This window comes from Rhinolophus hipposideros (genome assembly GCF_964194185.1).
Source record: "Rhinolophus hipposideros genome assembly, chromosome: 7".
Taxonomy (NCBI): domain Eukaryota; kingdom Metazoa; phylum Chordata; class Mammalia; order Chiroptera; family Rhinolophidae; genus Rhinolophus; species Rhinolophus hipposideros.
In genome coordinates, this window is record NC_138053.1 from 1,431,166 (window position 1) to 1,456,108 (window position 24,943).

At 38.5% G+C, this 24,943-nt stretch overlaps 1 protein-coding gene across 9 annotated transcripts in view; it reads left to right on the forward strand.

Moving 5' to 3' along the window:
* Positions 1 to 24,943, forward strand: part of LOC308499520 (S-adenosyl-L-methionine-dependent tRNA 4-demethylwyosine synthase TYW1-like) — a 193,637-nt gene that overhangs the window by 18,015 nt on the left and 150,679 nt on the right. For 3 of the 9 annotated variants that reach the window (XM_081053065.1, XM_081053067.1, XM_081053070.1), the window contains exons 6-7: positions 2,037 to 2,324; positions 11,499 to 11,621. In XM_081053065.1, coding sequence (XP_080909191.1) covers positions 2,037 to 2,324; positions 11,499 to 11,621 — 411 coding nt within the window. The remainder of the gene's footprint in view (positions 1 to 2,036; positions 2,325 to 11,498; positions 11,622 to 24,943) is intronic. The other 6 variants (XM_081053066.1, XM_081053073.1, XM_081053071.1 and 3 more) reach the window with 4 other exon arrangements.

A 24,943-nucleotide genomic window follows, 5' to 3' on the forward strand; every position in this document is an offset into this window, starting at 1 on the left:
TTAAAGGCTTCCACAGCTTGTGAGGCAGGTCCGGCCACCCAGGCGCTGAGAGTGTCCCTGGAAATGCAGCTCTACGTGGGCCGGCTGGGTTCCAGGGAGCTACAGGGTGTGAGTGGTGGCTTTTGCAGTTAATGCAGTTTTCGTTCTTGCACTGGTGCTGGCTCCATGACCACTTTGCAAAATTGTCCTGAATACTGAGGCCAGCCACCGCTCACCTCAGGCCTGCATGTCCCCAAGGTCTGCCCCAGACGGGCTGTGGTGCATGTTTTATTTAGGTCACTGCCTACCACCAAAACTTCTTCAGACTGCCGCTGGCCATTCACTGCTATAAAAGGCTCTGCAGCTTGTGGGGCAGGCGAGAGCACACTGGGTGATGCAGTGGTAGCTGTGTGGAGCAAGGACCACGGCGTCACCACGGTGGTGCACGTGCGCACATTTCACCAGGCCAGTGCCGTCTCAGATTTGGCCCTTTGGGGGAGGGTTCAGCATAGACAATATGGTGCCCCCTGTAGGCTACATGGAGTCAGACTCCTCACAAGGATAATGGCTCCTATCCCTGTGTTTCTTTGCTCCAAAGAAACACAACTCAGTCTTGCCCCTTATGTCTGTGGTGCCTCTTGAGTTGCCACCTCTCCACCAGAGGCCAGATGAGTGTTTGCAAGTGCGTGTCCGTGTGTAGGCCCTTTAAGAGGACGTCTGGGTTTCCAGCCACCTTCCATCTCACCAGGATGGGCAGAGTCCTTGCTGATTTTCACTGCCAGATGTTGTGGGGACTCCTCTTCCTGGCACAGGACCCCTGAGCTGGGGAGCCTCGTGTGGGGCTGGGACCTCTCCCTTTTCAGAGGCGACCTGCACCACCAAGCTGTCGCTCCCATTGTTCAACCTCTACCTGTGGGTTTGGGGCCAGCCTGTTTCGCATCTCTGCCCTCCCACCAGTCTCAATGTGGCCTCTTCTTTATATCCTTAGTTATTGGGGTTTTGTTCAGCTATTCTTCAGATGATTCTTGGGGTTGATTGTTCTATAATCTATTTGTAATTTTGTTGTGATCCTAGGTTGCAGTAGGCATAGCGTTTACCTAATCTGCCATCTTGGACTTGCCCTAAACACATTGTCTTTTAATCATTAATTTTTAAAGGGAACTAGAAAGAAAACATTTACTGCCCTTTATGTAATAAAATATTCTTTTGTTTTCCGTGATATTTTTCTAAATGAAATTAAGTTGGCTCTTTTTTTTTGCATTCTATTCTCTGTACTTTAAAAAATGAAAATTTGGAGGCTCTCAGTTTCTTAGTGGTTCTGGAAAGTTAGTAAAATTTTTTTTGTATGTGTACCTTTACTCAGATATGGGCCCAGTCTGGCTCACCTGTCTGGTAGAATATGAGTAAAGGTGAAAGAGATCTTTCTTTAAACTTGTTTACATTCAATTGTTACCTCAACATGTGTATTTCTTACTGTATTTTCAAAAGACTTAGACAAAAAATGGTAAAATTCAGATATATACATATTTTGTTTAATGACTTGCCACTCAGGAAGTCTGTTAAGCTTTTTAACTCCTAGCTGTGCTTCTTGATGCCCCCTATGTCCCGTATGGCAATAAAATACATTCTACGTTTATGAAATTGTGAGTCTTGCCAAATGGACTCCATGTGCATTTTGTTATTAAATGGGCTTTGGCCCCATAGGCTTTGTTACATTTTGGAACAAATTTATTTTTCTAATGAGTTATTTTATTCTGACATTGTTTTGATTGTGGTTTTCAAATTCTTTCTTTAGGCATTAACCCTTGGTTAAATAAAAGGTTTGTTTGTCCCTTCATTAAAGGGTATCTTTTGCAGAATCTTACCAGAATGTCTGGACTGCAGTCCTGGGGGTTGTGGCTGGGGCTGGAGGGTCTGCTTCCATTTGGATAAGCAGTTCCCTGTTCCTGGAAGCAGCAGGGCGCACAGGCACTCCAGGCTTTTGCAGAGTAGTCTACAAACCTCTGATTTAGATTGTGTGGAAACACAAAACGCTCCTCTATCCGTTCTTCTTGTAGGTTGGCAAGAATGTTGACAAGTGGCTGTGGATGCTTGGTGCGCAGCGGGTGATGACCCGAGGGGAGGGTGACTGCCATGTGGTGAGAAGCAAGCATGGCAGCATCGAGGACGACTTCAGAGCTTGGAAGGCCAAGTTCATCTTGCAGCTCCAGGTTCTTCGTAAAGGAGAGAAGAAACCCTGTGATGGCAACTGCAAGAAAGGCAAATGTGAGTCTCGTCAGCCTGGATCAGAGGAAGTGGAGCCAGGGTCTCCTGCTTGGGACAGACTGCAGCAGAGAGACCATGCGGTGTGTAGCCTGTGTGTCCGTCCATGTCCCTGCTTTCCTCCTGCATTCAGACATGCTGAACCTTACCTCTGCCCCGAGAAACTATTTCATTGGCTTCTGCTTAGAAGGAAGATTTGAAGCTCCTATGGGGCTGTTTTAGTGAGAGTGCAGTCTTAGGAATTAAGCCATGTTGTGCTGGATGCTTTTCTGCATTTCTCCTTTAATCGTTGCATTGCTAGAGTCAAGTAGATTTCTGCCACAATTTGCATGTAGAAAACTGGTCCAGAGAAGTTACGTATGTCCCGGGCTGAACTCAGCGCTTTTTGTCCGCAAACCACATGTTCCTCCTTACCTGTCTAAAGTGGCTCTATTAATCACTCAGACTTAAAGGCAGCAAGTCATCCTAGACTCATCTTTCCATCCATCACATTCTAAACATTTCCCTTTCTTCCTTCTTCGGATACCCCAGTTCTTTTGAAGCTCTTGTCATTAGGCTGTATCACAGCTGTTGTCATTTGGCCACCTGCTCACTTGCTTCATTTAAGAACAGCTTTACATTCTGACTCACTGGCTTTCTCTGCACGTCGTTCCTGTCATCACTCCTGTGGCTAAGTCATCCATGTAGATGATTTGTCTCACACCCTGGCCAGCTTTTTGGCCTTCACACCTCCTGTAACCATTTTCATCACTGATGGCCTCTCACCTCCATGGTCACCTGAAATTTCATGTTCCTGTGACCCAAACTCTGGCTTCTTTCCAGTGCACCTACTTTAAAACTCTTGATCCCATATCTTTTTCATTGGATAGTGAGAATTGCTCATTTCACTTCCTGTCTTTACCCAGTCTAGATTTTATGATCGTTTTTTATAAACACCTTCAGTTGCCTGGCCTTCCGCTCCGTTGCACAGCCCAGCTGGCTGAACTCCACACTACGCTGAGACGCGCTGTCTGCCTCCCCCATTGCCTGCTGCTTGCTGTTAGACCAAACTCGAGTATGAGTTCAGAACTGCTCGACAGTCTCTGACATTCTCCTGCTAATGCTCTTCCTCCCTTTCCGAGATGACTGTTTAGTACTCTTTCTCTCCACCCCTTCCTCCAGCTCTCCTGTGAAGCCACCGGAGAAGAATGTTCTTATTGTCCCTGTGCTATTTACAAATCTTCACCATCTTTTCTGTCCCAGAAGACCAAGTGTCTGGTTCTGTTGAAGAACACTTTCTGTGCATGCTCTGCAGTCAAGGACTTTGTTCCTTTGTTCATTGCCTCTTTCTCTCCTGCATTGTTGATCTTTCCATCTCTACTAGCTAGTTCCCATAAGCATATAAACATGCTCTGGAGTCATCTGTGTTTAGACAAGCACAAAAGCAAATAAAAAGCAAATCTTTCCTTTGTTCTGTGTCTTTCTGCTGCTGTTCTCTTTTTCTAGCCAGTCTGTTTGCTTGTATTTGCTTATTTTCTCTCCACTTGGCTTTCAACATTTTTAAAAACTTTTCAAAGTGCTGAGGTAAAATTCACGTAACAAAATTAACATTTTAAAGTGTATAATCCAGTGGTATTTAGTATATTCACAATTTTGTGCACCCACTACCAATACCTGTCCATCATCTCAAAAAAAAACCACCCTTCACCCATTAAGCAGTCACTCTTCATCGCCTTTCCCTCACCTTGATGACCTCCTGTTTGCTTTCTGTCCCTTTGGACTTACTTATTCTGGATATTGTAGACAAATGGAATCATGGAACATGTGACCTTTTTTTATCTGGCTTCTTTTACTTTATGTTTTGGACATTCATCCATATTGTGTCATGTGTCATTTCTTTATTCCTTTTTATGGCTCAATTGTATGAATATATCCGTTTTGTTGATCCATTTATCTGTTGGTGGACATTTTTGTTATTTATACCTTTTGGCTCCCGTGAATAGTGCTACTCTGACATTCATGTACAAGTATTTGAGTAACTTTTCAGTTCTTTTGGGTATAAACCTAGGAGTGGAATTGCTGGGTCATGTGGTAATTCTGTGTTTAGCTTTTTGAGGAACCACCAGTTATCTGCAGTGGCTGCTACATTTTACATTCCCACCATTAATGTACAGGCTTTGAATTTCTCTGCTTCCTTGCCAACAGTTCTTGTTTTCTGTTTTAGATTATAGCCTTCCCAGTGAGTGTGGAGTGGTGTCTCCTTATGGTTTTTATTTGCACTTACCTCTGATGCCTAATGATGTTGAGCATCTTTTTGTATGTTTATTGCCATCTGTATATCTTCTTTGGAGAAATGTCTATTCAGGTTCTTTGCCCAATTTTTAATTGGGTGGTTTGTCTTACCACTTGTTGAGTGCTAAGAGTTCTTTATTATATCCTAGATGGTAAACCCTTATCAGAGACACAATTTGCAAATATTTTCCCTATGTAGGTTTTCTTTTCACTTTCTTGATCATGTCCTTTGATTCACTAAAGTTTTTGATTTCCATGAAATCCAATTATCTGTTTTCTTTTGCTGCTCATGCTGTTGGGATCATACATATGAATTCTTCGCTAAATCCAAGGTAATGAAGATTTAATCCTATGTTTTCTTCTGAGAATTTTATAGTTTTAGTTCTTATAATTAGGTCTTTGATCCATTGTGAGTAAACTTTTGTGTGTGGTATGAGGTAAGGGTCCAGTTTCATTGTTTAGCATGTGTATGTCCAGTGTCTCAGCACCATTTGTTGAAGAGACTGTTCTTTCCCCATTGAGTAGATTTATCACCCATGTCAAAAGTCCATTGTTCGTAGATGTGTGGGTTTTCTTTCTTTCAATGTAATTAATTTCATTGATCTATCAGTCTATCCTTGTGCCAGTACCTCTCTGTAGACTTGTACTTAAGTTTTGAAATCAGGAGTTCTCCAACTTTGTTCTTTTCCAGTGTATGTTTTGGCTATTTGGGGTCCCCTGCAATTCCATGTGAATTTGAGGAGCAGTTTCTCCATTTCTGCAAAACACATTGTTGGGTTTTGAGAGGGACTGCATTGAGTCTGTAGATCACTTTAGATAGTATTGTCATCTTAGTAATATAAATCTTCCAATCCATCAACATGGGATGTCTGTTTAGGTGGTCTTTAATTTCTTTCTTCAATATTACGAGTTTTCAGTGTCCAAGTGTTTCACTTTGGTTAAAATGTTTTCTTAAAATGTTTTATTTCTTTAAATGCTATTGAATTTTACAGTGGTCAGAGAATATATTTTGGATGATTTTAATCTTAAAATTTACTGAGACTTGCGTAGGGCCTAACATGCCTTTCCTGGAGATTATTCCATATGCACTTGAGAAGAATATATAATCTCTTTTTTTGGGTGGAATAGTCTATGTAAGTTAGTTAGATCTAATTAGATTATAGTGTTAGCCCAGTCCTCTGCTTCCTTATTGATTTATCCAATTGTTCTATCCATTATTGAAAGTGGGGTATTGAAGTCTTCAACTATTAATGTGGAACTGTATTTTTCTTTCTTCAGCTCTATCAATTTTTGCTTCATATGTTTTGGGCACTGTTAGGTGCATATATATTTGTAATTAAATCTTCTTGATGTGTTAATGCTTTTATCAATATATACTATTCTTTACTCTTATAACAATTTTGACTTTAAGTTTATTTTGTCTGATATTAGTGAAGCTGTCCCCACTCTTTTTTGATTACTATTTGTATGAAATATCTTTTTCTGTTTTTTGACTCTTAATCTGTTTATATCTTTGGATCTAAATTGGGTCTCTTGTCTACAGCACAGAGCCGGTTCCTGTTTTTCCAATCCATTTACCTGTCTCTGCCTTTGAATTGGAGAGTTTAAACCATTTTTGTTAAAGTAATTACTGATAAGGGCTCACTTTTGTCGTTTCATTATGCTTTCTATGTATCGTATGTATTTTTATTCCTCAATTTCTACATTACTGCCGCCTTCTGTGTTTTATTGATTTTTGTTTTTGGTGGTATGCCCTTTTGATTTCTTTCTCATTTTTGTTTCTGTACATTTTAGTTGTTTTTTGGTACAGTTGTCCCTTGGTATCTGCAGGGAATTGGTTCCACGATCCCCTGCAGCTACCAGAATCTGTGGATGCTCCAGTCCCGTATATAAAATGGTGTAGTATTTGCATATAACCTATGCACATCCTCCTGTGCATCTCTAGGTTACTTATGATACCTAATACAATGTAAATGCTGTGTTAATAGTTGTTACATTTTAGGGAATAATGACCAAAAAAAGTCTGTGCATATTCAGTACAGAGGAAACATTATTGGCCTAAATACATGCCAGCAACAGTGTAACGCTTTTTCAAATATTTTTTGACTGTCCATGCAGAACCTGGGGACATGGAGAATTGACTAGTTATCCTGGGGATTGCAGTCAACCTCTTTGACTTATAAGACTCTATTTGAATTAATAAACTTCAGTATACAAAAACTGTGCTCCTATTCACCCCTCTCCCCTTCCCCTCTATGGTGTTGTTACAAATTACAACTTTATACATTGTGTTCCCATTAGCATGGATTCATAGTGCATTGTTTTATGCATTTGTCTTTTAATTCACATAGATTAAAAAAAAGAGTTACAAACCAAAAATGCAATAATACTGGCTTTTGTATTTACTTATGTAGTTCTCTTTACCACTGTTCTTTCTTCATATAGCTTTGGGTCTTTATCAGATGTCATTTTCATTTCTGCCTGAAGGACTCTTTTTAGCCTGTCTTGCAGGACAACTCTTCTGGTAATGAATTCCTTCAGTTTTTGTTTATTTGAGAATTCTCCATTTCTCTTTCAATTTTGAAGGATGGTTTTGCTGGATATATAATCCTTGGTTGACAGGTGTTTTTTTTTTTCTTTCAAGGGTTTAAATATGTCATCCCACTGCCTTCTGGCCTTTGAGGTGAGGTACCTGATGAAAAATTAGCCGTTAATCTTATCTTTTTGAAGATCCTTTGTATGTCAAGAGTTACTTTTCTCTTGCTGCTTTCAAGATTCTCTCGTTGTCACTGTCTTGACAGTTTGGTCATAATGTTTCTCAGTTTGGTTCTCTGAGTTTATCTTTCTTCAAGTTCATTGAGGTTCTTGGATTTGTAGATTCATGTATTTTATCACATTTGGGAAGTTTTCAGCCATTATTTCTCCCATTACTTTTGCTCTTTTTCTCCTTCTCCTTCTAAAACTTTCCTTTTGTATATGTTGGTATGGTTGATGGAGTCCTATAGGTTCTTTAGGCTCGGTTCATTTTTCAGAATGGTCAGTTTCAACTGATCTGTCTTCATGTTTGCTGACTCTTCTGCTTGCTCAAATCTGCTATTGAAAACCCCTAGTGAAATTTTCAGTTCAGTTATTACGCTTTTCAGCTCACGAATGTCTTGGTGTTTCCTTTTCATAATTTTTATCTGTGTTGATATTCTCTATTTATTGAGTTGTTGTTCTCCTGTTTCTTCAGCTTTTTTTCCATGGGTTTCTTTACGTCTTTGAGCATATTTAGTACAGTTGACTTAAAAGTTTTTATCCAGTAAGTCCAATGTGTGTGTTTCCTCAGGGACAGTTTATCTTTAATTTCTCCTGTGAATAGACCATACTATTTATTTCTCTGTATGCTTCATAATGTTTTGTTGAAAACTGTACATTTTGAATATTAGAATGTGAAAATCAGATTCTTTCCCCTCCTCAGAGTTTATTTTTATAGTTCGCTGTGGGTTGTAATTGTTTATTTAGGGACTTTTTAAAACTATTTTTGTAGACTGTGTCTGTTGTCATGTGTATTTCTGAAGTCTGTTTCTTTAGCTAGTGTTTTGACATTTTCCTAGAATGCTTTTTTGAACTTTCCTTTTTTTTTTTTAAAGTTAAACAGCAATTTTTTTTTTATTGGTGGAAAATAAGCAGGCTATAAGTGTCATGGACTAGGAAGTAAAGGTCTTAAATTTCTCTTCCCCTACATCCACTTAAAAGTATTTCCTTGCAAAGATATCTATTCTGTTTGTTATATATTGTTTCATTTATTTATTTATTTATATTAGTTTCAGGTGCACAAAACAAAGTAATACTTAGACGTTTATCATTTATATCCCTCACACTGTGTGAACCCCCACCCCCATCCACTACCCCTCTGACATCGCACAGAGCCATTACCTTTCCACTGTCTCTATTCCTAATGCTGTACTCTGCTTCTTGTAAGTATATACATGCATGCATACATACATACATATATATATATATTATATACATATAAACTTGTAGTTGGCATTCATTATTGTTCAGCTTCAGCTTCAGGTGTACAGTGCAGTGATCAGGCATCTACATCGTCCCTGAGGTGGTCTCCCTAATGAGACAAGTGTCCATCGGATACCCTACAAAAGCTTTACAACATTATTGATTACATTCTCCAAATTAACTTCCGTAACCCCGTGGCAATCTTGTGGTTACTGTGAAGTTTCCTTTTTCTGAATTCAGTGTTTACTTTGTTATAAACCTTTGACTAATTCCCAGAATTCTGACAAAGTTGGAATCTCTTAGTTTTTTGCTTAATTTTTAGGTCTTTCTGTGGGGGAATAGGCCCTTGGAATTACCTACTCTGCCATTGACACCACTATTCTGAACATTTAAAAAATTTAAATTAAGAATATTTTAAAAATTAAGAGTGACGCTTGTATATTTAAAACCTCAGATAGTATGTGTAGGCTTATAATTAAAAACTGACCTCCTTTGCTTAATTCTATCTAATTCTCAGTCTAGTTGTGTAGCACACAGCTCCCCGGCCCACGCTGGTATTAGGAGCCTTGAGCTCCCCCGGCTGAGGCGGTCAGTCAGTTGTCGATCTGCCGCTCACAGCGGTTCACGGCAGCTCTTACCTGCTGCCAGCCACTTACTCTGGCTGCTTGCTGCTCACGCTGACCATTGGCCACTCCTGGCAGCACACGGTAGCCCATGGCAGCACACAGCAGCCAGTGGCAGCTCACGCTGACCTCTGGCTGCTCACCCAGCTCCAGGGAGAGCTGTTGTTCACAATCTTAGATGTAGAGGGCACAGCTCCCTGGCCCCTGTGGGAATAGAACTGGTATCCTTGGGCGTGAGGAGCACGGCGCTCCAACCACCTGAGCCCCCAGGCTGGCCCTCATTTTCTTGTATAGTTGCATAATACTTTCTGATTAGACCAGTGTTCGTTGTTTCATTATTGTGATTGTGTACATGTTCACATCTGTCATGTATACTATATTGTCACATTTTCATTCTTATACATTTATTTACCTTAAGATAATTGCTACATTTGCTTTGATTTTTCTATAACCATTACTATTCATTCCAAAATGCTAAACAGAACTGAAAATTGTCTTCCAGTATTGTGTAGTTTTTATTGAATTCTTGGAGGCTTTCGTGAGTCATCTTCTGCTTCACATTGGCGTGTCCAAGCCTTTATGCAGTTGAACAAGTCTTGTGTCTTCATCTACTGTGATGCGCAGCTTTACCTTAGCTAGCTTCCTGGGTTGGATTCTCTGATTCTGGTGTCTCATATCTCCTTATTTCTTGGTTGACTCTTGTTTTTCGGAGTACATTCTTCAGTAGCATTATGAGAAAGGGTGTCTTGGATGTAAATGTTCAGATTTGTCATATCTGTATGTCTTTATCCTACTTTCACAGTTGATTAATGCTTTGCTTGAGTATAGAATTCTAGAGGGGAGTAATTTTCTTTCAGAAATTGAATGCATTGATCCACTGTCTTTTAGTTCAGAGTGTTGCTTTTGGGAACCCTACTTTACTTTGGTTTTGAATTTTTATTATATAATTATTCTCAGCCCCTCTCACAAACCTTTGAACCTCTGAATAAATTCCCTCTCACCATCTGTCCTTTGTTCTGTTCTTTCCCCCAATTTTTGTCCTCTTTTGCTCTTTCCTCTCTTGCAGAGAATATTTATTTCTAGTTTATCTTTACACCAGGGATGCAGCCTTGTGGGAGGTCCTCGCTCTGACTCTGGTCTTCTGTGTTAGATTCTCCTAGAACCACCTCCTCAGCTTTACCTGCTCTTCCCTTGTCCTGTACAGCTGCCAAAATAGATTCACTAGAGTTCAGCAGATACTTGTAAGCTCCATTTCTCACTCACCTCCTAAGATTCCCTTTTTAGTTCAAACTTGGATTCCGTACATTTTTGTCAACACAGTGATACATTTAAGATGATGCTTTTAAAATGTTATATTATTCAATTCTGGTTATATTTTACAGGAGAGTTTTTTAATGTAATCTCCCCTGCAGCTGGGAGCAGAAGTTCCAGTTAACTCTCACCTACTCTGTTTGGCTCTCTACCTCACTTTTATAGGTCCAAGAGACTTCATGTTGTCAAGCCTCATGGATATTTCTCTGTCTTCACTTTACTTGACCTCTGAACAGTGTTGGACATTACTGACTCCTTTGAATCATCTTCTTGTGACTTTCATGACATCATTCTTAGGGTTTTCTTCCTTTTTCACTTGGGATCGTCTCCCTTTATCTATCCTCTACATGTTGGAGTCATTTAAAGCTTGGTGCTAGGTTCTGTTGTTTGTTGATACTTTCTTCCTGGATGATCATACATAGTTTCATGGCTTTAATTCTGTCTGTATGCCATTTATTCTTAGGTTTGTATTTCTCTAACATCTATCCTGAATTTTGTTCTCATATATGCAATTGCCTCTTTAAAATTTCTGTGTGGATATCTAAAGCATTTCTTATTTCACAAATGCAGAATGGAGCTCTTCATTTCCACTCTCCCAGTCTGTTTCTCCCAAAGTCTTTCCCATCTTAGTAAACACCACCATCATCTCAGTTATTTAAAAAAGAAACCGAAGAGCCGTGCTTGATTCCTTTCTTTTCATCATTCCTGCATTAATTCCTCACCAAGTCTGGTTCGTCCTTTGTCTAAAACAGTTATCAGAAAACTTTCTGTAAAGGGCCAGCCTGTAAATATTTTCAGCTTTGTGGGCCATATGGTTTCTGTTGCAACTATCAGTTTTGCAACTATATCAAGAAAGTAGCCATAGACAATATGTAAATAATGGGCTTTGATTTGACCTTCAGATTTGACTCGAGGGTGGTTGGATTTCGCTTGTGGGCCATAGTTTGCTGACCTCTAGCTAAAAGTGTTTCATATCCAAATAGTACTTTCACAGTTGGGAGGGAGGGTGGTTTGTGCTTTGAACAATGTGTTTCTGAAGTACTGCTGTTCCAGCAGGAGGGACCCATTGAGAGCGCCAGTGCGGATGAGTCAGGTCCCGAGGACCAGCCGAGTGTCCCTTCTGTTGTCGACGTTGAGGACCTCGGCACAATTGTGAGTCGTGTGAGGAAAGAAAAGGTACTGTGAATATGGGGAATATGAACTTGAATCCTGCAGCTTGCTAATCTCTGTCACTCTGTAGTAGTGTGGAGACCATCTGAGCTCCTATTAGACAGTTTTATTTCCTCCTGCCTCCTGCCTTGATAGTTTTATACCTTCTTCCCATTTTTAACTGAGCTTTGTGAAAAATCTTCCCTTTCTGGTCCTGTGAAAATGGGATTATAGAATACTCAAGGAAGGCTGTATGGTAGGAGGAACTTCATTCATGGCTGTGGCTGAAGATGACAGGATGAAGAGAATGAGGTTGATTAGTGTGGAGATTCCACATGCAGTACTTGTGTAAAGCTGTGTCGCTGTCGCACAGATGGAGTGTGGCTTAGAGATGACGGCAGTTTGGCCTGCTGGTGTTGAGGACAGCGTGGCTGGAGGTCCTCAGTATGTAGGAAATGTTAGTCTGGGACGTCATGTCTCAGTGACTACATGAATGTGAGAATGCGCAGTACAGTAGATTTAACGCAAATTTCAGTGATCTAAAATACAAATAATATATATGGTTATTAAAAATATAAAGTCTTAATTTACGTGTGAGTTTTGAGAAATGAGAATATTCTTTTCTTTTTTTAATTTGGTGACAATTTAAATGGTGACAATTGTTAGTGAAATTACATAGATTTCAGGTGTACAATTCTGTATTACATCATCTATAAATCCCATTGTGTGTTCACCACCCAGGGTCAGTTTTTCTTCCATCACCATATATTTGATCCCCCTTACCCTCATCTCCCTCCCCCCACCCCCCTTACCTTCTGGTAACCACTAAACTATTGTCTGTATCTATGAGTTCTTGTTTCTCATTTGTTTGTTGTTTTTGGTTTATATACCACATATCAGTGAAATCATAGGGTTCTCTGCTTTTTCTGTCTGATTTATTTCGCTTAGAATTATACTCTCAAGATCCATCCGTGTTGTCACAAATGTCCTATATCTTCTAACCGCCGAATAGTATTCCATTGTGTATATATACCACAACTTCTTTATCCATTTATCTATCGAAGGACATTTTGGTTGTTTCCATGTCTTGGCCACCGTAAACAAAGCTTCAATGAACATTGGAGCACACGTGTCTTTATGTATAAATGTTTTCAAATTTTTTGGGTAGATACCCAGGAGAGCGATTGCTGGGTCATATGGTAATTCTATTCGTAATTTTTTGAGGAACATCCACACTGCCTTCCATAATGGCTGCAGCAGTCGCATTCCCACCAACAGTGTATGAGGGTTCCTGTTTCTCCACAGCCTCTCCAACACTTGTTACTATTTGTCTTGTTGATGATAGCCATTCTGACTGGGGTGAGGTGATAACTCATTGTGGTTTTTATTTGCATTTCTCTGATGATTAGTGATGTTGAGCATTTTTTCATATGTGTATTTGCCATTTGTATGTCCTCTTTGGAGAAATGTCTCTTCAGATCCTCTGCCCATTTTTCAATTGGGTTGTTTGTTTTTTGTTGTTGAGTTTCATGAATTCCTTGTACATTTTGGATATTAGCCCCTTATTGGAGGCACTGTTTGCAAAAATCTTTTCCCATTCAGTCAGTTGCCTCTTTATTTTGTCGATGGTTTCTTTTGCTGTGCAGAAGCTTTTAAGTTTCATATAGTCCCATTTGTTTATTTTAGCTTTTACTTCCGTTGCCTTTGGAGTCAAATTCATACAATGCTCTTTGAACACAAGGTTCATAAGTTTAGTACCTATGTTTTCTTCTATGTAGTTTATTGTGTCAGGTCTTATGCTTAAGTCTTTGATCCATTTTGAATTAATTTTGATACATAGTGACAGATAGCAGTCCAATTTCATTCTTTTGCAGGTGGCTATCCAATTCTCCCAGCACCATTTATTGAAGAGGCTGTCTTTCCTCCATTTTATGTTTTTAGATTCTTTGTCAAAAATTATCTGTCCGTATTTATGTGGTTTTATTTCTCGGTTCTCTATTCCATTGGTCTATGTGTCTGTTTTTCTGCCAATACCATGCTGTTTTGATTATTGTAGCCCTGTATTACAAGCTAAAGACAGGGAGTGCCATACCTTCAGTATTGTTCTTTTTTCTTAAGATTGCTTTGGCTGTTCGGGGTCTTTTGTGGTTCCAAACAAATCTGATAATTTTTTGTTCTATTTCTTTAAAAAATGTCATTAGGATTTTGATGGGGATTGCATTAAATCTGTAGATTGCTTTGGGTAGTATGGCCATTTTAACTGTATTGATTCTTCCAATCCATGAGCATGGAATGTCTTTCTATTTCTTTGTGTCTTCTTCAATTTCTTTCAAAAATGTCCTATAGTTTTCAGCATATAGGTCCTTCGCATCCTTGGTTAAGTTTATTCCTAGGTATTTTATTCTTTTTGCTGCAATTGCAAAGGGAGTTGTTTTTTGTATTTCTTTTTTTGAGATTTCATTGTTAGTATATAGGAATGCAACGGACTTTTGTACGTTGATTTTTGTAGCCAGCAACTTTACTGTATTCCTTGTGTCTAACAGCTTTTTGGTGGAGTCTTGAGGGTTTTCTATAGATAGCATCATGTCATCTGCAAAGAGTGATAGTTTAACTTCCTCATTCCCAATTTGGATGCCTTTTATGTCTTTCAATTGCCTGATTGCTCTGGCAAGGACTTTCAACACGTAGAGCAAAGGGCTTCAGTTTTTCACAATTAATTATGAGATTAGCTGAGGGCTTGTCACCTATGGCCTTTATTATGTTAAGGTATTTTCCTTCTATACCTGTTTTATTAAGTGTTTTAATCATAAATGGATGTTGTATCTTGCCAAATGCTTTTTCTGCATCAATTGATATAATCATATGATTTTTGTCCTTTATTTTGTTTATGTGATGAATCACATTGATGGATTTGCGGATGTTGAACCATTCTAGTGTCCCGGGGATGAACACCAATTGGTCGTGATGAATAATCTTTTTAATGCATTGTTGTATTCGATTTGCTAGAATTTTGTTCAGGATTTTTGCATCAGTATTCATCAGAGATATAGGTCTGTAGATTTCTTTTTTTGTGTTGTCCTTACCAGGTTTTGGTATCAGGGTAATGTTGGCCTCATAAAATGAGTTAGGGAGTACTGTCTCTTCTTCAGTTTTTTGGAAGAGTTTGAGCAGGATTGGTATTAGATCCTCTTTGAAGGTTTGGCAGAATTCACTAGTGAAGCCATCTGGTTCCGGACTTTTGCTTTTGGGAAGGTTTTGGATGATGATTCAGTTTCGTTACTGGTGATCGGTCTGTTTAGATTTTCCAGTTCTTCATGGTTCAGCCTTGGAAGGCTATATGTTTCTAAGAACTTTTCCATTTCTTCTAGGTTATTGAATTTGGTGGCATATAGTCCTTCAGAGTATTCTTGGGTGATCTTTTGTATTTCTGTGGTGTCCATGATAACTTCCCCTTTTTCATTTCTGATTTTGTTAATTAGTGTCTTTTCTCTTTTTATCTTAGTGAGTCTAGCCAAGGGTTTGTCAATTTGTTAATCTTTTCAAAGAACCAGCTCTTTGTCACATTAATTTTTTCTATTGTCTTTTTGTTCTCTGTGTCATTTAGTTCTGCTCTGATTTTCATTATTTCCTTTCTTCTGCTGACCTTGGGTTTCACTTGTTCTTCTTTTTCTAGTTCTTTATGGTGTAACATGAGGTTATTTATTTGGGATTTTTCTTGTTTCTTGAGATATAAATTTCTCAATAATGATTATAATGTAATGATATAAATTTCCCTCTTAAAACTGCTTTCATTGCATCCCAAAAATTTTGGTAGGATGTATTTTCATTGTCATTTGTTTCTATGTATTTTTTTTTTTTTCTTTTATTAATTAATTTATTTATTAGTTTCAGGTGTACAAAACAAGGTAATACTTAGACGTTCATCATTTATATCCCTCATACTGTGAACCCCCTTCCCCCCATCCACTATCCCTCCGACCTCACACTGAACCATCACATTATATATATAAAATTATAGTTGGCATTCATTAATGTTTAGCTTCTGATGTACAATGCCATGATCAGGTATCCACAGTATCCCTGAGGTGGTCTCCCAAATAGGACGCATGTCCATCGGATACCCAACAAAGTCTTTACAACATTATAGAATACCTTCCCCAAATTAATTTTCAAAAGAAAAACCCTGAAGCCATCTTGTGGTTACCAGCTGCTTCCAAATCCCTTCACCTTTCCCCTTATCCCCAACCCCCTCCCACACACCCATCTAACCACTCTCGGTTTTTTCTCTGCGTCCCCAAAACTGACTCTGATTAGTTCATTCACATAGTCTTTTCTTTAGATTCCATATATAAGTGAGATCATATGGTACTTGTCTTTCTCTTTCTGACTTATTTCACTTAACATAATGTTCTCTAGATCCATCCATGTTGCTGCAAATGATAAGATTTCTTTCTTCTTTATGGCTGCGTAATACTCCATTGTATAAATGTACCACAGCTTCTTAATCCAGTCATCTACCGATGGGCATTTTGGTTGTTTCCATATCTTGGCTATTGTGTAAAGTGCTGCAATAAACATAGGAGTGCATACAGATTTTTGAATTGGAGTTTTGGATTTCTCCGGGTAGATGCCTAGGAGTGGAATTACTGGATCATAGGGTAGTTCCATTTTCAGATTCCTGAGATACCTCCATACTGTTTTCCATAGTGGCTGCACTAATCTGCAGTCCCACCAACAGTGCACTAGCGTTCTTTTTTCTCCACATCCGCGCCAGCATTTGTTGTTTGTTGAAGTTTCTATGTATTTTTTGATCTCTCCTCTAATTTCTTCTTTGACCCAGTCGTTCTTTAAAAGTATTTTGTTTAATCTCCATGTATTTGTGTTTTTCCTGCTTTCTTTTTGCAGTTGATATCCAATTTCAAACCTTGTGATCAGAGAATATGCCTGGTATGATTTCAGTCTTCTTAAATTTGCTGATTTTATGTCCCAATATATGGTCTATCCTTGAGAATGTTCCATGTACACTTGAAAAGAATGTACAGTCTGATGTTTTAGGATGAAGTGCTCTGTATATGTAAATTTTATCCATTTCATCTAATGTGTCATTTAGAGCTGCTGTTTCGTGATTTATTTTCTGTTTGGATCATCTATCCATAGCTGTCAATGATGTATTTAAGTCCCCTAGTGCAATTGTGTTTTGGTCAATTTCTCCATTTAGTTCTTTTAGTAGTTGCTTGGTATATTTCAGTGCTCCCTGATTTGAGGCATAAATGTTGATGACTGTTATGTCTTCTTGTTGTGTATTCCCCTTTACCATTATGAAATGTCCATCTTTATCTCTTGTTACCTTTTTCACTCTGAAGTGTGTTTCATCTGATATCATTATGGCTACACCTGATTTTCTCTGGGTACCATTTGCTTGGAGTGTCAATTTCCACCCTTTCACTTTGAGTCTATGCTTGTCCTTGTAGCTGAGATGTGTCTCTTGGAGACAGCATGCGGTTGGGTTTAGTTTTTTGATCCAATCTGCTACTCTGTGCCTTTTTATTGGTGAGTTCAGTCCATTTACCTTTAGGGTGATTATTGATACGTGAGGATTTCCTGTCATTCTATCTGTAGTTTTCTGGTAAGGTTTTGTTTCCATTGTTTCTTTGCCTTTTTGTTGTTGTCCCTTATTTCTGTGTGGTGGTATTCTATGATGTTTCCCTCTGGTTTTTCTTTTATTACAGTACATATTTCAGTTCTGGATTTTTTTTGAGTGGTTACCATTAAGTTTATGTAAAAGAAAGTTTGATATTTAGAGTATTCCATTTTCTTCAGCACGCTTACTTTCTTCATTCCCATATTCCGGTTTAGGCCTTTACTCTCCCCCTTTTTATGTTTTGGTTGCCACAAATTGTCCCTGTTGATGGTGGTCGGATAGCCTCCTTTAGTATTTCTTGTAGTGCAGGTCGTGTATTAGAAAATTCCCTCAGCTTCTGTATGTCTGGAAAGGGCTTTATTCCTTCTTGATATCTAAAGGATATCTTTGCTGGGTATATTATTCTTGGCTGATAATTTCTCAAGAAATGAGAATATTCTAAACTGAAAATGCATTAAGTACATAGTTTTAGAAATAGAAGAAGTAAAACTATGGAAAAATCCAAGAAAATCAATGAGAGAATTGCTACAAACTCAAATGAAAGGATTGAGTGAGGTAGCAGTATAGAGTAAGATAAAAAGTCAAAAAGCCTTTATAGTTTTAATCAGTAACCTACTAGAGGCTGTAGTGGAAGACTTCATTTACACCAGCCAAGTGAGTGACCAAGAGGAACCTAGGAGTGCGTTTAGAAAGAAATACACCATGTGAGGAAAAGTTTGGAACATTTTTTGAAGCTGTAAAAGTCTCTTGTACAAATGGAAAGACATTCCTGGTTTTAGATCTGGCTACTCAGTATTGCAAAGATGTCAGTTTTTTTAAGTTAATACATAAATTTGATGCAGTTCATTAAAAATTCCAGTGAATTTTTTTCTGGTGGTAGACTGGTTGATTTATGTGGAAAAATAACATGCTACAATAGTTAAGAAAACCTTGGCAAAAATAGTGATGAGAATAATTAGCTCTATCAGATATTGAAACTTACTAAAAGATATCTACAATTAAAACTGTAATAGTTCCTGATGAGACAGATCAATGTAACAATACAAATTCAGGAATAGACTCAGAACTATATGGGAATTTCATATATGATTAAAGGTGGCATCTCTTTTCCCCAGGGGGAAAATACACTTTTAAGGCAAATGATGTTAACAACTGGATAGCTACTTGTGAAAAGATGAAATTAGCTCTGTACTTCACACATATATCAAACTCTAAATGGGTCAGAAATCTAAATGTTTTAAAAAATGTAAATAATGTAATTAAATGCATTATTTTATAACTTGGAAAAAGGTTTTCTATATGATTCACAATCTAGAAGTAATAAAAGATTGAATTTATCAGTGATTTTAGAAAGATTTGCATGGCTATAAGCAAAATCAAAAGACAAATGATAAAGTGAGGGAAATATCTGCCCCTTATAAAGAAGGGGTTAACTTTTCTACTCCACAAAGACATCTTAAAAATTGAATGAAAAAAAAATAGACCTAAAACCTAACAGGAAAAAAAATGGCAAAACACACGAATAGGCAAATCTCATAGAAAGCTCTACAAATAATATTTTAAATGTATGAAAAAAACGCTCAAATTAAAACTGCAGTGACATACACATCTCACCTATCAAAGTAGCAAAAAATTCAAAACTTGGGCAGCATGCACACTTGCTGAGGCCCTGGGGAACCAGGCACTCACACCTTACTGTTAGGAGTCCAGAGTGATGCCCCCCGGTGGAAGGGCCATTAGCAGTCTGCCACCTTCACATGTATTTACCCAGCAGGCCCGTTTGATGGATTTGCTGAGAAGATAATCTTCACATATGCAAGACAGCGTCTGCACGAGGTTATGCCTCGCAGCATAGGTAGCCAACAATGTACAGAGAAGCATATAGCCACAGGATCTAATGTTGTGCAGTGTGAAAAATAATAAGGTGTATTCATATGCATTAATGTGATTTCCACGTGGTGTTGGATTTGATTTGGAGGCTGATGTGAACTCAAGATTTAAAAAAAATATGTTTATTGTCATTATATTTACAAATTTATGATTCAAGTGTATGTGTGTGTAAACAATATTTTGTAGCTGTCTTCATAGGAAGGACCTTTCACGTTCTGACACCAACTAACATCTAGTTCAATTCAAATGAGCTGCAGTTCAATTCAGTTCTGACAGGTTTAGGGCATAGTCCTGCATGAGACTGTCCCCTCTTCAGATGGCAGCTGTAAGCTTTGCGGGCCCCCCTGCATTTCTGATCAACTGGTTATAAATTTGGGGATTCTCATGGTTCCCTCAGGTTTGATAATTTGATAGAATGACTCAGAACTCACTGAAAGCACTATGCTTATGATTACAGTTTTATTACAGAGGATACAAATGATAAACAACCAAATCGAGAAAACAGGGCACGTTCTGGGAGTGAAGGGATAAGGAAGAGACCCAGAATTTCTGTGCCCTTTCCTCATGGAATCTGGGCCTTTCCATATCAGTGTGTTCATGGCTGGGAAGCTCTACTGAGCATGAGCATTCAGAATTTTCATCCAGAGGTTTCATTATGTAGGCAGGTTGATTATGTCATTGGTCATTTGATTGAATTCAGTCTCTAGCCACATGCCCTGTAGATAGATCCCACTGGCCCAAAGTTGCATTTTTGTGGTTGGTCTTTCTGGTAACCAGCCCCCATCCTGAAGCTATCTGGCCCCCCTATGAATCACCTCATTAGTATAACACTTAGGAAATGCCTAGGGGTTTTTTTTGTTTTTTTGTTTTTGTTTGTTTTTTGTTTTTGTTTTAATGCCTAGGTTTTTTGAAGCTCTGTGCCAGAAACTTGGGGCAAAGGCCAGATACCGTCTTAACTATGCCACAGACCTAGAAACAAACAAGCACTCATATCTTGTTTTCTAAATATCATTTCCCTCTGAAAGGAACCCAGGCTACTTGAAGAAATGGCTGATGCCTGGGTTGTGGAAAGTAGAGGAACATATGGGCCTGGACATCTTGTTGAGCAAGTAGGTCCTCAGTGACTGATGGAGATAGGTCAAAAGGACAGAGGAATCCCCTGGAAGGGTTTCCCACAGGCCAAATTTGGGACAATTTGAGTATTAAAAATGACCCCAATGATTATATGATGAACATAATGGATTGTGTTACATTGAATTAAAAAAAAAATCAATCCTTGTGCTACACAGAGGAGAAGCACAGAAGCAAGTCTGCAGAAAGTTTCAAGGCAATTAACATAGAAGGTGTGATAGAATTAGAAGATCATCTGTTTATAATTCTCCTGGTGTAATTGATTTAAGCAAGGATTGAGTGAAATGCCTTTGGGGAACAGACTCACATAGTCGCAAAATATCATCCCAGAAACAAAACAACTTAGACATGCCAAAAAAAAATCAGTGGGGAAAAATACCCCACAGATTATTTACTAATTACAAAGGGAAAAATGTACCTTAATAAATGGAGGGATTAGATGACTCCCATCTATACCAAAGAATCAAATTTAGCATCATCATTTGTATTACTACTTAACCTTATGTGCCTCCTGATATGGTGTATAGCAAGAGGCATACAACATCATTTATGTAGTTTTGTGTCAAAAAGTCTAGCCTGAATCTAATCATGGGGAAACAATCAGATAAATCCAGAATGTGGGACAGTCCATGAGACAACTGACCAGGCTCTTTAAACAGTCGATATCGTTAACGATAACGATAAAACAAGGGGTGGGACTGTTCTAAGATTAAAAACGACTATGAAACATAATCAAATGCATTGTGTAAACTTTGATCTTGAATCTAAGAGAAAAGGCCGTTGTCTGGACATTTGATGATATTTGAAATGGATTTTTCATTAGATAATATTGGATTTAAAAATTTTTTCTTCATTGTAGGATTATGTCCTTTTTTAGGAGATGATTTCTGCAATATTTTAAGGGTGAATTGTCATGGTGTTTGCAACATAACTTTCAAGTGGTTTAACAAAATTGTATATACAGACATACATACACATATACACACATACATACATACATGCATGCATGTGTATTATATAAGTGTGTGTGTGCATGGATGGATGATGGATAATGATCATGTAAAAGTTGTGAATCTAGGTAAAGGTAATATGGGTCTTCATTGTACCTTTCAACATTTTTGAGGGGTTGAAATAAAAAATATGAGGGGAACTACTCCCCATGCACCCGAAACAAAACAAAAACTAGTGTCAACTGAATTATAAACTATTTATGATATTGCCATTTGAGAATATCTCCTATTTTTTGATAGGACTACTTGGTGAATGACTAGTTTTGAATTATATAAGGTCTTAAGAATGTATTCCTTGCATAAAATGTGAGGACCCTCTAATTTTACTCTGGGTAGTCCCCTACCATAACAAATGGTAATTTAAGGAAATAAATTTAACATTAATTTTGCCTAGTTAAAATTTTTTCACAAATAAACACAGCTATAATAATGAAAATTTAGAAAGTAGAGAAAAGGCAAAAACCTACCAATAATTCCATCTCCCTAGAAAAATCACAATTAGTATTTGGAATATTTAAATTTTGTTTCATATGCACCTAAATCTCTTACTATAAAAATGTTTGTTATAGTCTCAGATAGTCTTTATAATCTCATTTAAAATTTTTAGAGAAAAATCTTTAAAAGTAATAAATAATGAGACAGTCTGTGTTACAGCAAGGATTACTTTTGGGAAGTTATCATAAAAAGCTGGTTTTTTTAAGTTTTGCTACCCTTTTCAACCTGCAGAAGAAGGGGACTACTTCTCCTGTCTTGGGATGAAGACTCTGGCAGGCTCCATGACTTTTCTGGGCATCTGTGTAAGAAAGCATTCTAGGCACTTTCAACGTAGAGTCTTAATCGGGCAGTAGGATGTGCAGTCCCGTGAAGTACTGAGGAGTACTAAATACACTAAATGAGCGCTTCCAATTTAATTCTGAGGTGAAACTTCTTCTTTATGGTCTGCTTTCTGGCCTGTCTGCTAGCTTCTACTTGGATCACCTTAGGATTTGGGGAGTGGGTGGGCGTGGGCAGGAGAGAGAGAAGCAGGAAGTTCTTTCTTGGCACAGTCACAGGATGACTTTGTGCTCTCTCGTCAGGTGTTAAAATGGGCTCTTCCAGTCAACATTTTCAGTGCTTCTTTGGAGACATAGTCCATGGCTGTCCCCTGACCTGGTCCCTTGTATTCAGCAAGAGTACTCTGAGAAGTGTGCTTCAGGTGTTTGCTTACTCCTTCCTCTGAGCCCTGTATCGCTGGCTTCCTCTCTTTTGAGGTCTGTCATCTGCTCTCTAGTTGCCCATTGGTCAGGTTCTGGGGTCTCTCCCAGCTCCACCCTGCTCCCAAGGGAACACTCCAGAGTTCTTTTTTTTCCAGTTTCAGATATACAAAACAATGTACTAATTAGACATTTGCACCCCTCACAAAGTGACAACTCCCGTCCCCCAATCTACTATCTCTCTGACATCGTACATAGCTGTTACCATTCCATTGCTCTATTCCCTATGCTGTACACCATATTCCAGAGTTCTTCATTCGGGGAGGACAGGCTGTTTCCTGCCCAGCAGTAGTGCTTACTTGCTAAAGCCACTAATCACTCCTTTTGCCATCTGGATTTTGTGGGCAGGAGTCCTGCACCAATCTGTGATGCCCTCTGAGTGCAGGGAAAGACATAGCAGCTTCTTCGAGAGGCCCTGTTGGAGCCATTCTCCTGGGGCCTGAGGTAAGAGGCAGGTACCCACCCCCACATACTCGCTCCATTTGAGGCAGGGGGCAACTCATCATTCTCCAAAGGAATCTGTAAGAATCCTCTCTCGTTACCTCCATAGTCTGTACGCTTTCATATCCTTGGTGTGAGGGAGGCATTTTTAAAGTTGTTAAATTGGTTCTCAGATATTTTCTTTGAAAATTTATAACTTGATCTGGCCCCCTCTTTGGAGTTTCATTTAATTTAAAACCCCTGTTTACACACGTTTAAAAAATTCAAAGAATACAGACCCCTATCCTTATTCTTTCTCAGTTACTTTTCACAAGTAACCACGGTTTACATTTTCGCAATATTCTTCCATGTACTTTACTGACTTTATAAACACACGTGTATTTTAGTATAACTTCGTTGTTCGACAGATGGGATCATTTTGTACTCCAAGTCTACAGACCGCTTTTTTTCGACAGTCCTGTCATATACATTTTAATGTCTATGTAGCAATCCATAATTTGTTTGACTCTTGTTGATTAACATGTTGTTTTCTAATTTCCATAATGAACACTCTTGCTCTTATATATTTTGTGGCTGGTATAAATTTATCTCAAGAAAAAAATTGTAAAATTGAAATTTTCTAGACCAAAGGTAATTTTATAGTTTGATAAGTATTCCCAAATTGCCCTGTAAAAAGTTGAAAAGATTTTTATTTCTTCTTACAGTATAGGAGAGAGAAGAGAATTCCTTTTTCCCTTGCCAACCCCAGGTATTAACCAAACTTTTAAATCTTGCCAACCTGACAGGTGAAAAATAATAGCCTGATTTTAGTTTGCATTTTATATTGAGTGAGCTTGAACTTTTTTTTCCTGTCAGCCATTTCTTTCTGTCTACCTGGAGTTAGACATACTAGAGGGTCTGAGGCCACAGTCCCCAAGACTGCTTTCACTTCCGACACCAATTTTAGGAGATTCCTAAACACCACCCACAGGTTTGATAATTTGCTAGAACTTCCTGAATGCTATTATCCTCAGGTTACAGTTTGCTGCTGGGAAAGGGTACAGAAAATTAGCCAAAGGAACTGATACATAGAGCAGAGTCTAAGAAGCATTTGTTTGTTGTCCTCAGGATGTGTTATCCTCCCAGCATGGGTTTGTAACAATACACATGGGGTATTGCCAATCCTGGAAGCTCATGTGAGCTTCAGTGTTCACAGGTTTTATTGGGGCTTCATTGTGTAGGCATGACTGACTGATTGCCCGTGTGGTTGCACTAAGTTTCCAGTCCTTCACTCCCACTGTGGCATGAGTCACCTCATTAGCATAAATTGTCAAGTTCAGTCTGAGGGGCCCACCATGAATATCAGAGTAAATACTCCTACCACTTGGAAGTTCCAAGGGTGTAGGTGTTACTTTCCAGGAACTGGGGACAAAGGCCAGACTTCTCTTTGTGTAAGACCAAATTCTTTACTACACGCTGTCTTTTTTTATATTGGGTTGTTTGGCTTCTTTTGTAAAGCTCATAATCAAAAAATATTCTGATGAATGTAAAACTGTAATATCTAAAATTGTTTTCTGAATTTGGATATCCATCTATCTTTTCTGTTGTTGCAGCATTTTGTTACTTATTTCCCAATACTTCCCTGTATTGGTGTGTCTCTGTCATTTTTAGTAGCTGTTGTATTTTAGGAGCCGTGGCAGAGTTGCTGTTAAGAATGACAAGTATGTGGAATGTAGGTTCTGGGCCTAATCCCGCCAGGTTGTCACTTGGTGATCTACGGGCACAGTTTATCCTTCCCTAGCCTCCATCCCCCTTGTCTGAGAAACACGGACTGCAACCTCTGCTTTCCTTACAGAGTTTTTCTGAGTCAGATGAGATCATGTATGTGAAAATGCATTATAGTCTCTACAAGCCTGACAGATATAAAAACGAGAAGTTTGTTTAAACATTTTACATTTGCTTATACATTTTCCTAGAGTTGGTCATTTAGTCTGTTTCAGGTTT